Below are 17744 nucleotides of genomic sequence, written 5' to 3' on the forward strand. Positions count from 1 at the left end.
TGTTAATATGTTAACATGCTAACAGATGTAAAAATTTCCCTAATAGTTTACAACCTTATCATAACCACCTAAAAAGTAACTCAAAAATTAATCCAGAATTAATGATGCAGATGTCAATCTGGCACTTCTATAATAGAATTCACAAACTGTAGCCTTCTCAAAAGAAGTCTGGGAGTATGGTTTCCAGCATCTTGTTAGGATAAATATGAATATTTAAATAACTCCATGAAGAATGCTTTTAGGAGAAATTATATTGCATTTAGGTATAATTTGGAAAATATGCAGTTAAATATGTTAAGAGAAATTAAATCCCCAACAATAATTTTCACAATGGAACAATTTCTTCAAATGAATTCTCAAGCAGGAAATCTGGTCTGTGAAATCCACGAGTAGAGTTCCATGCACTCCTTGGCCCACATTACATAAGTGATATGTAGTGATAAGGAAACACACAATTAAGAGAAGTATTTGACTTCTTTATTTTTGTGGTATGTGTTGCTGTTGGTTCCCTTTGCCATTTTATAAGACTTAAAGACATTTTTTAAGCACCAACTTGGAAATTTACCAAAAATTTTTTCAAAATACTATTTTATAGTGATGTAAAGTCAATTCAAAGATACAAAAAAATATAAAATGTTATCTGTAAGTTTAAAATCATCTTGATGGAAGCTTTCACATATTTGTCTTAGTGTAACACAAGTTAGATATTTGATAAACTTCAATATTTAATTTGTATAATATTAAAACATGTAGTATAGGAAATTAATTTAAATTAATAAAAACAAATTAATCTTTTAATTATCTAGGACTCAGTCAATTTATTAATGTTAGTTGACTATTACTTTCTTCTCTTGGGATTCCCTGGTAGCTCAGCTGGTAAAGAATCCACCTGCAATGCAGGAGATCCCGGCTTGATCCCTGGGTTGGGAAGATCCCCTGGAGAAGGAAATACCTACCCACTCCAGTATTCTGGCCAGGAGAATTCCATGGACTGAACAGAGTCAGACACAACTGAAGCAACTTTCACTTTCTTTTCTTAACTAATCTTTATTGGAGTACTGTTGCTTTACAATGTTGTGTTAGTTTCTACTGTACAGCAAAGTGAATCAGCTGTACATATATCCCCTCTTTTTTGGATTTCCTTCCCATTTCAGTCAGCACAGAACACTGAGTAGAGTTCCCTGAGCATTGATACTATCCCTGAGGTGTTGGATAGCATCTTCTCCACAGTAGCACTTCTTTCAAAACTGGAGATAATCCCTTCAAACCCTGCTACCTGCTTTATCAACTAAGTTGATGTCACATTCTACATCCTTAGTCATTTCAATAATTTTATATACCACCTTCATCAGGAGTAGTTCTCATCTCAAGAAACCACTTTCTTTACTCAGCCCTTAGAGGAAACTCCTTATTCATTCAAGTTTTATCAAGAAATGGCAGCAATTTAGTCTTCAGGCTCCACTTCTAAGGCTAGTTCTCTTGCTACCTGAAGTGACTTCCTGCACTGAAGTCTTGAACCCCTCAAAGGTATCCACAGAGCTGGAATCAATTTTTGCCAAGCTCTTGTGAACGTTGATATTTAAACTTCTTCCCATGAGTCAAAAATGCTCTTACTGGCTCCTAGGATGGTGAATCCTTTCCAGAATGTTTTCAATTGACATTGCGCAGATTCATCAGAGGAATCACTATCTATGGCAGTGATAGCCATACAAAATGTATTTCCTGAATAATAAAACTCGAAAGTCAGAATTACTCAGGTCATGGGCTGCAGAATGAATGTTGTGTTAGCAGGCATGAAAATGACATTAATCTCATTGTACATTTCTGTCAGATCTTTTATATGACCAGGTACGTTGTCAATGAGCAGTAATTCTTTTTTCAATATACTGTTAACATTTATTTCTCATCATCCCATGGAATACAGTCACAACTTGGAAACTTCTTGGGGGCTCCTCTGTGCTGACCATGTCATATTTCAGCCAAGAAAGGTCCAAGTAGTTTGGTTTCTGATCCCCCTGTATAATCACCCTCAACTCGCCACTGCCAATTAAACCCCTTCCAACTACTACAAAACAATAAGACTTTTTTCAAAATAAAACCACTACTGATCTTCAAAGAAAAAATCCCACCATTGGATATGAAAAGAACATTATCAGGATTTGATTTCCTTTCTCAATGGATAAATTTATGATCATATGAGGTAGGAAAAACTACTTTTAATGAATCCTCTGGTTATTAGAGTTTGGGTGACATACAAAGTGATGAGTAAAGTATGTCTTTATGTTTCAATGAACAGCAATATTTAGAAAGGAAATTTTTTTTCTGAGAAGTAGGCCTCAAGAGTGGGCTTAAACCATGCTGTAAACAGATGTGCTGTCAACCAGGCTTTGCTGTTCCATCTACAGAGCATAGGCTGAGTTGACTTAGCATAACTCTTAATGGTCCTAGGATTTTCAGACTGATGAACGAACACTGGCTTCAACTCTGTCACCGACTGCATTAGCACCTAACAATAGAGTCTACCTGAACTTTGAAACTCAGAAACAGGCAGTGACTTCTCCTCTCAAGCTATGAAAGTCCCTGGTGGCATTTTCTTCCACTATGAGTGAAGTGAAGTTGCTCAGTCGTGTCCGACTCTTTGTGACCCCATGGACTGTAGCCTATCAGGCTCCTCCCTCCATGGGATTCTCCCGGCAAGAATACTGGAGTGGGTTGCCATTTCCTTCTCCAGGGGATCTTTCCGACCCAGGGATCAAACCCGGGTCTCCTGTATTCCAAGCAGACGCTTTAACCTCTGAGCCACCAGGGTTATTTACACTGAAATTTTGTTGCTTAGTGTAGTCATCATTATTTTAGAGAGATCTTCTTGACAACTTGCTGCAGCTTCTGTTAATACATTAGCACTTGGTGGCTTCACCTTGCATTTTTATATTATGGATATGGCTTTTTTCTTTAGATTTCATGAACCAATCTCTGCTACCTACAAACTTTTCTTCTGCAGCTTTCTCACCTCTCTCAGCCTTCATAGAACTGAAGAGAGTTAGCAGATTGCTCTGGATTAGGCTTTGGCTTAAGGGAATGCTGTGGCAGTTTGATCCTCTATCCAGATTAGTAAAACATTCTCCATATAGGCCATAAGGCTGTTTCTGTATGAACTAGAGCAGCACTTTTAATTTCTTTCAAGAACTTTTCCTCTGCATTCACAACTTGGCTAACTGGTTCATGAGGCCTAGGTTTCAGCCTATCTTGGCTTTAGACATGCTTTCCTCATTAAGCTTAACCATTTCTTGCTTTTGATTTAAAGTGAGAAACGTCTGATTCTTCCTTTAGAACATTTAGAGACCATTGTAAGGTTATTAATTGACTTGATTTCAATATTTTTGTGTCTCAAGGAATAGGGATGCCAGAGGACAGGGAGAGAAATAGGGGAATGACCAGTGAGTGGAGCAGTCAGAACACACGCAACATTTATCAATTAAGTTCATTGTCTTACATTAGCATGGTTTCTGGTGCCCCAAAACAATAAAATAGTAACATCAAAAATCACTCATCATAGAATAACTGTAAATATATAGTAATAATAATAATAAAGTTTGAAATATGGTGATATTTACCAAAATGTGGCACAGAAACATGAAGTGAGCAAATGCTACTGGAAAAATGGAGCTGATAAAAACTTGTTCAATGAAGGGTTGCCACAAGCCTTCAATTTGTTTTTTTAAAAAATGCAATATCCAAGAAGTGTGATGTGGCAAAGTACAATAAAATGAGCTACGCCTATAGCTTTTACTATAACGCCAATATGTGAAAATAGGGCTAATAATGGTTAAATTTTAAATGATACAGAGAGTATTAGAGATTTAGAAGATCATTATAACATAAGTGGTCAAAATACATTAATGAAACAGAAAATTTAAAAGATCATAAATACAATAACAGCTAAATGTACAGTATTTACTTTGTTGGGTATTTTTCTAAGTAATTAATACGAGTTCCTAATTCAATCATCATAACATAACATCATAACACAACAGTCATCCATAACAGTTTAAGGAAGGTAAAATAGTTCCCCTTTCCAAAGATGAGAAAACTCAGATACAGGGAATTTAAATAAACTGCTCAAAATCAGGCACATAAGCAGTCATTTGAAACTAGAAAATCTGACGCCAGAATAGTCTGATCGAGGTGGTGTCTTTATTAGAAGAGGGAGGGACACCCACCACAGCACTCTTGCTGCCTAGAGGCACACTGAAAATGCTGTGAGGATACCACGGGAGGAGCGCCAGCAAGCGAGGCCTCACCAGAAACCAACCCCGAGAGCACTTTGATCTTGGACTTCTGGCCCCCTGGATTGTGAAAAAACAAATACAACCCACCAGGTCTGTGGTATTTTGTTATGGTAACCTGAGCGGACTAACATAGTAACAAAAGTACATATGAAGAACACAAAAGACTGTATGACAATAAGAGTGTGTTAGAAAATGAACGGAAAAAAAAAAAAGAGCTTTTCACAATTGCAATAAAATATAAGTTTCTTAGGAATAAGTCTAATAATAAACATGTAGAATCCATGTGAGAAAACAACTTCTATTGAGAGATGTGTGCTCTTGGATAAGAAAGTTGAACTTCATTAAAATCAAGGAAATGCTAACTAATACATAACATCACATCTATCCAATCAGCAAAAAATTTTAAGGTTGACAGTAATAAATAATGGAAGGACTACTGTGGTATCACTGTTGTAAACTAAATGTGAACAGTTCTTTGTAAAATATAATCTTATGGAACAAATTTGAAAATGTATTCAATATATATCCTATAATCAGTAATACATTTCTCGCATGTGAACCAGTAGATTTATAAAGGAATCAACATAATAGTCACATCAAAATTGTTGATTAGAGCAGCTGCAAGTAATGCATATTTTTCTCCAATAAATGGATAAATTGTGGCAACTCATGTGTGGAATACTTTACAACAGTGGAAAAAATTAAATGCAAGTAAAGGGCTTCCCTTGCGGCTCAGCTGGTAAAGAATCTACTGCAAGGTGGGAGACCTGGGTTTAATCCATGGGTTGGGAAGATGCCCTGGAGAAGGGAAAGGCTACCCACTCCAGTATTCTGGCCTGGAGAATTCCATGGTCTGTATCGTCCATGAGGTTGCAAAGAGTCGGACACGACTGAGTAACTTTCACTTTCACTATACATGGTAAGAGGGCTTACCAGGTGGTGCTAGTGGTAAAGAATCCGCCTCCTAATGCAGGGGACATAAAACATGGGTTCAGTCCCTGGGTGGAGAAGATTCCCTGGCGGAAGGCATGGCCACCCATCCAGTATTCTTGCTTGGAGAATCCAAGGGACAGCAAAACCTTCTACAGTCCATAGGGTCACAAAGAATCAGACACGACTGAAGCAACTTAGCATGCATGCATGCATACACAGTAAGTGTGTGGTATAGAAAGCTGTTTGAAAAATACACGTGATTTGATTTACACATTTATACAAATACATTTATATAAAATGCCTAAGATATGCAAAACTAGCTATTGCTCAGGAATATAAATATGTAATAAAAGCATAAAAGCAAAGGAAGTATTTAAAATTCAGGATAGCAGATCTCTCTCGTTGGAAACAGAAAAGATGGAACCATTGAGAGTACCACACAAGACTTCTAAATAACAGGAATGTCTTCTCTCTAAGCCAGGTAAAGATTTCATTAATTTATTATTTTATAAATAATATTCTGGTATTCTGTATCATCTTGACACATAATAAAGACATTTTTTAAATGTACAAACTATTATGTATAAAATAAGCTATAAAGTTATACTGTACAACACAGGAAAAATAGCCAATATTCTACAATAACTATAAAAGAGCACAACCTTTAAAAACTGTGAGTCACTATGCTCTACACTTATAACTTGTATAATACTGTACATCAATCACAACTTTTAAAAAAAGCCTTAAAAGCCAAAAAAAAAAAATTCAACAGAATAAAACATATATATAATATACAAAAGTTTGGTGCATTAAAGAGCCGTTAATATAAAATAATAAAGATTCTGCAAAAATTTCACAGCAAATTAAAGGCGAACTAAATGAAGTACATAATAATAGAACCAATCCCCTTTAAAATAATTCCACAGAATTAACCATTTGTTATTATATCTAGCAAAAATATTTCCAATATTTGAGATAAAGTATCAGTACTTTCAGAAAACTGGAGGTTTCAAGAAACCTATGACCTAAAAATTCTAGATAAAAGATGTTAAGATCTTTTTAAGGCATAAATGACCTGGGGAAAGATTAAGGGGATTCCTTGGAAGAAAGAACTAACAAGAAAGTGCATTCTAGTGATCAAGATAGTCAGCTTATGTCACATGGTATATACACATCCATAGGGGTCCAGAGTCTGGGCATTATATGGCACATGGTCAAGAAACAGATATCTGGGCTTTGGGTGCAGCAGGAGGTTAGACCAGAGAACATGGTATAAAATCCAGCATTCCTGAAAAATAATATTTTCAGTAGATGAAAAGCAGATTCTTTACCGCTGAGTCCCCAGGGAAGCCCACTTAGGTTAATAATTATAGACTAACATGGTCAGTCCTAATCTACTGAAAATCTTGGAAACATCACTGCACATATTAATATCATATTTATTCATGAGTTAAAATTAAAATCAGAAACTCTTGAACTCATTTTTAAGACTATAATTGAAAATTTCCACACAATGTAACAAACCTATCTGAAACAAAATATTGATGAAAAAGCTAAGGAAGCGTAAATTTATACATCTCAACACTACATATCCAAACTATTCTATAGGTTAAACACTATTTTTCAATATAGTATAACACAATAGTGGTTCTGTCCTAAAGGCATAATAAACTAGAGTATATGCAAAAATGTATGCATATTCAAATGCACAATACTTTATAATAAAAAATTGTATAAGCTTATCTTTTCCCTGATGGTTGCTGACCTCTGGAATTCAGGTACAAGGATAATCAGAGGGAGAACGCTGAAGAACTTTAGTCCCAGATATATCGTCAGAGAGACAGAAAAAGCATTTAAACTGAGTATTTGATTATTGAAGACCATCCTCCTAAGCAAAATATTTTCCCTCAATTACACTTAATTATTTAATTGTTTACATTTACTAATGAAATGAAACAACACAAAACAAACAACTGTCGGGGGCTGTTTTCAGCAGACACATAATCATCCATCAGCGTGTACAGAAAGATTCTTAAAATTATATGAAGCTGGTCTGTTTAAAGAGAAAGGCATATTTTATCCCAATCAATGCATAAGAGTAAAATTATCCATAACTGAGGCATGTTTCTCTGATGTACAGTTCAGCTGTAATGGTCCCCACACACTGCTCCTGCACATCAATTATGATAATCATAATCACGGTCGTTGAGCTGGGTGTTCATTATTATCAGGATGCTGGTGACAGCAGATTCAATCATCGGGTGCTATGGGCAAGCAGTCACAGTCCCACCCAAGTTTCTGCAGACAGCGACGTGCCACATTAAATCTATGATGTGTTCCACATCCCACTCCATTCCAAACGCCGTCGACGGTAAAGGTCAACTTTATGTTCTGTGCAATATGCTTAGGCTCTCTAAATTAATTCTTTGGAGTACTAGATATTTTTATGCTTTGTAGCTTATAAAATTCTGTTTAGGACCAAAATGCATGTGAAAATAACACAAAAGGGCTGATCTACTGCTGTAATTCACCTATAATAAGGCATAGGAGGAGAAGCTCTGTCAACATGAACCATCTTAAAAGTCTCTTCTTGAATTTTGCAAATATGGGAAAACATGAAGTGATTCTATTATAGTCAGTTGTCCAAAATGCATATGAAACTCATTCTTATTCAGATAAAGGCCTGAGACTATCATTTCTGCTTCAGTAAATATGAACATGTTCAGATGTTTTGACAATCAAAAGAATGTTTTTAGTAGACAATTTTTTCTTGGCCAACTCTTTTAGACCTAGTCAGATAGATGAAATTAATGGTGACTGATAGATTCTACTTATTTAATTTCATTTCTTTTTCAGATATTGAGATCAGCACAACAAAGAATTTATAAATACAAAGTCTTTAGGTGAACCTAAAAAAAGTTTGACCATTTAAGACACAGACCTAGAATCTAAAAATTAACTTGGAGCATTTTACAGTTAGATAAAAGAAATATGAGTAAGTTATATGATATATATACTTTATTATTGATTTCCATAAATTCAAAAAATGATATATATTATTTTTTACTACTGATTTTCATACTGTCAGGAAAATTACATTATTTGCTCTTAATCTGCTGACTTTGTGATGTCTTTCTATACTGTTCATGTTAATAGCATTAAAATAAAACAAAAATATTAAATACTATTTATTAACTGATTTAATGTGAATATGATTAAAGAAAGAAAACATTTTACTTTTCTCTCAATGTACACCCTTTATCTTAGTTGTATAACAAATGGCCTGACAGTTAGAACCTCCATGCTTAAAGAAAACAAAAGAGAAAAAAATTCTCCAGGCAGATAAACTTAAAACATGATGCAAAGAGTGGAGAACAGGAACCAAATATATTTGTTTCTTAATTTCAGTAAATCTAATGCATTCAACTAAATCTTATGTGTATTTAAATGTTTGTAAATAGTCCATCTCCCAATAGAAGCAGCATAAAACTACACCAGTCTTTTCCTTCTTCAACATTTTGAACTCAACAACTCACTAAAACAATCCTTCATCTACTAATAATGAATAAGTTGTGGTCTCATGTCTCCAAAATCAATCAACAAAGTTTTATAATAAAATAAAGAAAAATCTGTGGGCTTTTAATCATTTATTGGGCACAAATTCACCCAGATCACTGAGCAGCAAGTCAAAACAAAATATTTTCATAGAAACAATAGAATAGCTACCCTTGTACTTTGTAGAATCTATTGGCTACACAGGAATAATTTGTCAATTTAATAAGGTTATTTTAAGAGATCAGAGGAAGTGGAAAAGAAGGAAATGAGGAATAAAATTAAATTTGCATTTAATATCTTTCTATGTGATTTTGTGCAAGTGGATTAATGATTTATTAAGACATAAGGAATCTCTACACTTTCTTAGTTTTCAGGATCTAAAAGAATGATTATTTGTCATTAACTTTTCAAGTATGTGTACTTTCTAAAAGTATACAGAGGCAACAATGATTCCTCCAAAAGAACAAAATAAACTTTTTTTTTTTTAGTGAATATCCAACAGTCTCTATAACTTGATTAATCTAGTGAGATGAATGCATAGTCTTGGAATATGTCAAACATATGAATAAACCTATGGCATAAAACCCAAAAGAACCATATTATTTTAGGAAAGAAACACTGGCACAAGGATTTTTCTTATACTGAAGTAGTGCAGTGTCTTAAGGTAAGTCATTTACATTTTAAGGAAACGAAATGAGAATTTCCTTGAATTAAACAGAATGGTGACTGCTTAACAACAAAAAAATAAAATTCACGTCAAATAGAAAAATGAGATGTAGATCACATTATGTAAATTCAAAATACAAAATTAAAAGGTTTAAAAATCATATCTACCCTGTATTCTGAATGGCTGCATATTAGGTAAAAAACAAATGCCTAGCATAGTCTTGGTATGGATTTTTAATGTAATAATATTGTTATCAACTTTCAGGTTTATCAATCAGTGGACCAGATTGAACTACTCATTGTACATATTCCTTATGCCATGGAATTACTGTTTAGTGTTCTAGAAGACTATTTAAAAAAAAAAAACAAACAACAAAACAAAAAGACTTAGCAGCTACAAAAGAAAAAGCGACTTCCTAAGGAATCCAAGCACGAGTTCCTTTTGACAATGCCATTATTTACAATGTCCTTAAAAATGAACTTTTCTTAGAATTTGGTAAAGAAAGATCTCATTTCCCTTAAAGGTCTAACATGTTTCTTTCACTTGAGCAGTGAGGATGCCTCTGCAACTTTTGTTCTCTGCATCTTAGATACCAACAGGTTGCATTTCCTAAGGTTCTGACCACCACAGTCACGTGCAAGCATGCTCATTGCTCAGTCATGTGAGGCTCTTTGCAACTCCAAGGACTGCAGCCCGCCTAGCTGCTTTGTCCATGGGATTCTCCAGGCAAGTATCCTGGAGTGGGTTGCCATGCCCTCCTCCCAGCCCCCCTTTATTTTGTGGGCATTGGTGCTCGTCTCATCTAAGATTGTGTCCCCGTGTTTAAATTTCTAGAATATGGGCTATGTTGTATTTGCCACTTGATAAGGTGCCTTCAGGGTCTTTCCTGGTGGCTCAGCAGTAAAGCATCCCCCTGCAATGCAGGATACATGGGTTCGATCCCTGGACTGGGAAGATCCCCTGAAGAAGGGCATGGTAACCTATTCCAGTATTCTTGCCTGGAGAGTTCCATGGACAGAAGAGCCTGGCGGGCTATAGTTCATAGGGTCACAAAGAGTCAGACATGACTGAAGCAACTTAGCACGCACGCACGCAAGCAAGGTGTCTTAAATCCCTTTGGTAAGAGACTGTGTGTAAATGAATAAATCCTCATTGACAGACTACTAATAGAAACAATAGGCCCGGTAGTGTATGGAACTCAGTAGCTCTAGGCCCTTTCCAGAATATAATTTTATGCTCCACTTTATCTGTATAATTTTGATATGAGTAAGTCTGAGTTTCTAATTGCTAGACAATAGGTCCAAAACCTAGTAAGAACTTTCCTTGTTACGTCCTATTGTGTAAGACATGTAGGTAGATGTTTTCCCACTTTAGAAATTTTAATTTAAGTGCTAGCAACTATAATTCTGGAATCCAAAAGTAAATATTTATCTGCTTTTTCCTTTTCTATGTCATATATATAGATGGGATATCACATATATCTCCACTTCCTTCCTTCCTTCTTCCCTCCTACCCTCCCCTCCTTCCTTTTTCCCTTCCTTTCTTCTTCCTTCTTTCCTACATACCTATCTACATATACATGGAGGTTGAAAGAAAGCAAGAAAGCACTGATCTCCATGCCTGAGAGTTAGCTTAACACTATTCCACAGATTCAGACTTGACCCTAATTGGCTTTGCCAAAGCTAATGATCCATGCCATTTACCACTGGGTGGCCAAACCATAAAACACAAGAACACAACAACAAAAAAAATCCACAAAAAATTTTAAACCTCTTACTGACACAGTAAGCTGCACTATCTTCCTATAAAATAGCTAAAAATAATTCTGTAACCATGAGGGTGTTAGTTGTAATGAGAGTATATTTGCTATAATCAGTGTCCATTTTTAGCCTTTTCAAAGAAACATTATTTTCTTTTTAATGTTGCATCGACTCACCTTGTTACAGATCCATCTCTTAGGATTTTCATCTCGGAAATGTTGAGTTCCATAAGCATCAGGACCATATTTGCTTGATAAATGCATTGTCGGGATGTATTTTTTGTTTTTATGACAGGAAGAAAATGGCAAAAACCTGAAAGAACATTAAGGTAATTGTCTTAATTTGATTTGTAGAGACATTTGACTAAAAAAAAAAAGAATTTAAAGAAGTCATAAATTATAGGGAAAATAACACGTGGCTTGGAATCAGAACACCAGGTCTTCACTTCAATCTTGGCCACTGACTATCTCTGTTACTAACTTCTATGTATCTACATTTCTTATTCCACAAATAGAGACACTAAAATTTTACAGAATTTTGTGCATCTCAAATATTTGCTAAATATAGAAAATGTTAATTAATTAATTAATTGTGCCAAGTAACTCAAAACTCATCACATAAGTAAAAATGCCCTTAATAAGACGGTATTCCCCCAATGTAAAGGATGGCTACCATTGGCAACTCTCATTGAAACGGGCTTTCTTCACATCTTAACTTACCCAAATAATAAAGGCATTCTTGGTACAGACTATGGATAATGAAGCTTTTGAGTCAGTCAGACCTATATTTGCATCTTAGCTTTGCCCCTGCTATCTGTGTTCCCTCATGCTATGGAGTAAACTGGAAGGAAAGTGTTAGTTGCTCAGTCACATGTAACTGTTTGAGAATCCATGAACTGTAGCCCACCAGGCTCTTCTATCTGTGGGATTTTTTTCCAGGAAAGAATATGGAGTGGGTCATCACTCACTTCTTCAGGGGATCTTCCTGACCCAGGGATCAAACCCAGGTCTCCTGCATTGCAGGCAGATTCTTTACCATTTGAGCCATGAATGAACAAATTAATATACACAAAACTTAACATGGTGCTGAAAACAGTAAGTAAGTATTCAATAAATAATGGTATTGCAAAAGTAGAAGCAGCTTATTGTTATAGCTCTCAGTATCGGCACCACTATCACCATCACCATCATCATTATCATTATTAGTTTTAATGTTATTTTGATCAACATAAAAATAAAAATTTTAAACTCTCACAGAACATCTAACATTATGATACATTTATAGTGTAACCTGATGAATTGTTTAATCCCTCATCAAAACCTTCTGAAATAAGAGTAAAGGAATTTTTTTTTCAAGTTATAAGTTCATAGGAAAGAGGACAAAAGAGAAAAAACCAAAGAGGAAAATGCTAACAAATTTTTGGCAGGTGGAATGCAGATAGAAAAGTTAAGTTCCAAAAGAGGAAGAGGCCAAAAAGAAATTATGCCATAGTCCTGCAGAATCCTGGAAGATTCTGGAAGCTACTGCAATGGGTGAGAGTGAAGAATAAAGCTGAAAACAGGTGAGAAACCTATGCAAACCTCTAGGTTTCTCTCCCAAGTCATATATTCATGAAAGAGTGTATTCTCATAAATATTATATCAGAAAGCTCTGAGCTCAGGCAAGCAGGCCAGAGTGAGGCACCAAATGAAATATATGAATTCTAATTCAAAGATTACTCACTGAACTCTTCCCTTGCTCCTCTTGAAGTGACCTGGCAGCTTGACTAATAGATTTCAGAGGACTAACTGTTTCTTCTCAAAAGATACTGAGAGTTCCCAGTGCAACAACTTCAAATATCAACATTTGGAAATTTCTTAATTAAAAGGTGATATCCCAGTGTCTATCAGTCAAATAAGCCACTCTCACACACAAATACACTTTTTAATCCAATGGTTAGAGTTTCCTTTTTAATGTGAATTTATGAATGGATTGTCATTTGGGGAAACTACTAAGATGGAGGGCTTTCCTAGTGGCTCAGATGGTAAAGAATCTGCCTGCACTGCAAGAGACTTGGGTTCAATCCCCGGGTTGGGAAGATCCCTTGGAGAAGGGAGTGGCTACCCATTCCAGTATTCTTGCCTGGAGAATTCCATGGTTTAATTAGGCCTTGGCTCACATGATAAAAATCTGCCTGCCAATACAGGAGAACTGGGTTTGATCTCTGAGTTGGGAAGATCCCCTGGAGAAGGGAATGGCAACCCACTCCAGTATCCTTGTCTGGAGAATTCCACGGACAGAGGATCCTAGTGGGTTATAGTCCATGGGGTCACAAAGAGTTGGACACAACTGAGCAACTAACATCAAGATGGAAGAAAAACTCATATATAAATATAAAGAGATAATCTAGAAGAAACATATAATATAGGAAAGAGGAGTAAACATCAGAAAATTTTAATTAATATAATCAAAGGAGACATGGTATCAATAATATTAGAGCTAGATCCTGTTTTAAATACAAGAAACTTTTAGAGGGAAAAAAAGCAAGCGCTGGGAAGTAAGCATTTAATTTACAACTAAATTAAATATCCTGCCAAGAAAAATACTTTGAAATTCAGACACAGAAAAAATGAAATTGAGGTTAAACAAATTTGGGGGCAGATGCTGATATTTTCACATATATTATCCTATTTAATTAAGACAAGGAAAGGGCCTTTTTAAAAATCCCAATTCAATTGAAATTTCTCCCATTATATTCCTGAATTTGTTTAAAAAATAATAAGCTTAGAAAATGTGTTATTTCATCAAGTTTCACACCTCTCTACAATTTCTTTTTAATGTTTATTAAGAAATTCCTTCTAAATATTTTTCCTAAGAAAATACCCTCTATATCTATTTAAGATAAAAAATAAACAGAACACAGAGCTTTGAATATACAAAATTACACAAGCATGTATTATATATGCCCTTGGGAAAAGAGCTCTCATGTAAGACAGATTGTGGTCCTTCCAGTGCTAATTTGCACATGGGATGGACAACACTCACACAAAAAATTAATGTGGCCCCAATGTCCCTTAGTATACAGAGCGGGTGCTGTGAGCCGGCTGCTGCACTTACACTTTTTATCACTTCTGAATTGCATTTTAATAGTACATTTTTCTTTTGTGTCTGGGCAAAATTTGCTTTCTCAAGAGACTGGATGGCTGAAAAGATAAGGCTCAAAGACTAGGTATTTCCCTGCACATGAATTAATTTTAATTCCATTGAGCCATAATGTTTCATTAGAGAAACATGTAAGTGCATATTAAGTGCACATGTGTATGTGTATATCTGTATATATAATGAAACTATTTAGATTCATTTTATAAATAATATTTAAAAATCTATCTTCAAATTCAGAAGAAATTATTTAAGTCTCAGATAGATTGCTCTATAAAAGTACAAACAGCTATGAAAACCCAAAAAATAAACTGAGCTTTCAATCAAAAGTTTAGACAATGATTAATTTTACTTTTAAAATGCTATCTTTTAATCGTTTTAAATATATATTCAGATGTGCTTTATTCTTGCAGAGAGTACTTTTCAATTAACTGAACATTATATTAAAGAAGAAGGTGTTATGGGTTTGCCTATTAATTTTACAATTTCCTCAAAGACAGATCTGGCAGAAATTCTTAAATTCAATGTGGAGATACAGTGGTATATACAAATAAGTCATTACTCGAGAGTGTGCAGAGTTAGAAAAGAATTGGTAGAGGTCTCAGGAAGCAAAAATTAAAATTAATCAACATATACAAAATAGTGGAGAAGGAAATGGCAACCCACTCCAGTACTCTTGCCTGGAGAATCCCATGGACAAAGGAGCCTGGTGGGCTACAGTCCATGGGGTCGCAAAGAGTTGGACATGACTGAGCGACTAACACACACATACAAAATATATGGAAGTGAGTTAGAGAATGAAAACGGTTGCTGAAGAAACTGAAAGGGGCTCAGCATAACTAGAAAATTGAGTTCTTTATAAAGGAAGCAAAGGAGAGCATGATCAGCTTTATAGCAGAGATGAGATGGCCCTAGGAGACTATGTATAGAAATATATTACAGATCTTTATAAATTGTGAAACATTTTCCTCCATATATATTGATTGCCCAAAAGAGTAGTTATCCAAGTCATGATGAACCCTGACTTAGGTAAATCATTTCAAACTGGGCATGGAGATAATGATTCATAGATAGCGAGACACATAGCTAGGGAACAAGTCTCAAATATCTGTTCAGCTTTCAAACATGTCCTAGAGAAGCCTTCTCTCTGTTAAAGGGTGACTAATGAAACATATGTATTAAGCTCAAAGCAGGATTAAGGGTACTTTATTACAAGTTAGGAATTTGACTCCAGATAACAATAAATTGTCTAGTGAGTTAAGATCACAATATATTCTCCACTGAGTTATGCAAAGCATGTGAATTAAGTCTTTTTGCCTGGGCTAGAGGCAGGAAAAAAGAACCAACTAGACCAGGTTTGAATGCAGAGTGCATTTGGAATGCAGAGTTCCAAAGAACAGCAAGGCGAGATAAGAAAGCCTTTATCAGAGATCAATGCAAAGACACAGAGCAAAACAATAGAATGGGAAAGACTAGAGATCTCTTCAAGAAAATTAGAGATATCAAGGGAATACTTCATACAAAGATGGGCACAATAAAGGACAGAAATAGTATGCATCTAACAGAAGCAGAAGATATTAAGAAAAGGAGGCAAGAATACACAGAAGAACTGTACAAAAAAGCTCTCAATGACCCAGATAACCACGATGGTGTGATCACTCAACTAGAGCCAGACATCCTGGAATGTGAAGTCAAGTGGGCCTTAGGAAGCATCACTATGAACAAAGCTAGTGGAGGTGACGGAATTCCAGTTGAGCTATTTCAAATCCTGAAAGATGATGCTGTGAAAGTGCTGAACTCAATATGCCAGCACATTTGGAAAACTCAGCAGTGGCCTCAGGACTGGAAAAGGTCAGTTTTCATTCCAATCCCAAAGAAAGGCAGTGCCAAAGAATGTTCAAACTACTGCACAATTGCACTCATCTCACATGCTAGTAAAGTAATGCTCAAAATGCTCCAAGCCAGGCTTCAGCAATACGTGAACTGTGAACTCCCTGATGTTCAAGCTGGTTTTAGAAAAGGCAGAGGAACCAGAGATCAAATTGCCAACATTCATTGGATCATCAAAATCAAGACAGTTCCAGAAAAACATCTACTTCTGCTTTCTTGTCTATGCCAAAGCCTTTCACTGTGTGGATCACAACAAACTGTGGAAAAATTCTTTAAGAGATGGGAATACCAGACCACCTGACCTGCCTCCTGAGAAATCTGTATGCAAGTCAAGAAGCAGCGGTAGAATCAGACACGGAACAATGGACTGCTTCCAAAATGGGAAAGGAGTACGTCAAGGTTGTATATTGTCACCCTGCTAATTTAACTTATATGCAGAGTACATCAAGCGAAATGCCAGGGTGGATGAAGCACAGGCTAAAATCAAGATTGCCAGGAGAAATATCAACAACCTCAGATACTCAGATGACACTGCTCTTATGACAGAAAGCAAAGAAGAATGAAAGAGCCTCTTGATGGAAGTGAAAGAGGAGAATGAAAAAGTTGGTTTAAAACTCAACATTCAAGAAACTAAGATCATTCATTGGAAGGACTGATGCTGAAGCTGAAACTCCAATATTTTGGCCACCTGATGGGAATAACTGACTCATTTGAAAAGACCCTGATGCTGGGAAAGATTGAAGGCAAGAGGAGAAGGGGATGACAGAGGATGAGATGGTTGGATGGCATCACCAACTTGATGGACATGAGTTTGAGCAAGCTCCACGCATTGGTGATTGACAGGGAAGCCTGGTGTGCTGCAGTCCATGGGGTCGCAAATAGTCAGACATGACTGAGTGACTGAACTGAACTGAAGTGAGAGCAAGTTTGTCCCCACATTTATAACAGAGTTTGTGTAATCTGACTTGTCCTGAGTCTCATCAGCTAGCAAAAATCAGAGATGTGATGAGAGGTGTGATAAGCGGTAGGGCAGATGTTCCCCTGGGGAGAAGAGCCTTTCACTTTAACCACTTGTCAAAAAGGTAAAGGAAGGGATGGCCAAAGATTCTTCCCACTGAGAGCAATGTCAGGCCAGCACCTGAATAATGAGGTATACTAATAGGTCAGGAGAAACTCTGGAGAGAGGTAGCCCTCATGGAATGTAACCCCGGGTGGGACCAGTCCCCGCAAAGAGCAGCATTCGCCCTCCCTGAGCTGAAGGGGGTGGAAATGAGGGAGAAGGGGAGGTGAGGAAGCCAAAGGGAGATGTCCACTTTCCCTAGAGGCAGCTCATTATAACACAGAAATGAATATTCAATTCTGGGCCTGTATTATCAGATAAGCAAATAATCAATAGTAAATACTCGGGGACTTGATTCATAGTTAATTCAGTCCACCATTGTGCCTTGTTCAGTCATGCCCAACACTTTGCGACCCCATGGACTATAACCCACCTAGCTCCTCTGCTCAGGG

The 17744-nt window shown here is 36.1% G+C and overlaps 1 protein-coding gene across 1 annotated transcript in view; it reads right to left on the reverse strand.

Moving 5' to 3' along the window:
- Window positions 1–17744, reverse strand: part of SPATA17 (spermatogenesis associated 17) — a 246627-nt gene that overhangs the window by 58613 nt on the left and 170270 nt on the right. The window contains exon 9 of the mRNA XM_040263268.1: window positions 11381–11516. Within this exon, the coding sequence (XP_040119202.1) occupies window positions 11381–11516 (136 nt within the window). The remainder of the gene's footprint in view (window positions 1–11380; window positions 11517–17744) is intronic.

This window comes from Oryx dammah, unplaced genomic scaffold (genome assembly GCF_014754425.2).
Source record: "Oryx dammah isolate SB20612 unplaced genomic scaffold, SCBI_Odam_1.1 HiC_scaffold_21, whole genome shotgun sequence".
NCBI lineage: Eukaryota > Metazoa > Chordata > Mammalia > Artiodactyla > Bovidae > Oryx > Oryx dammah.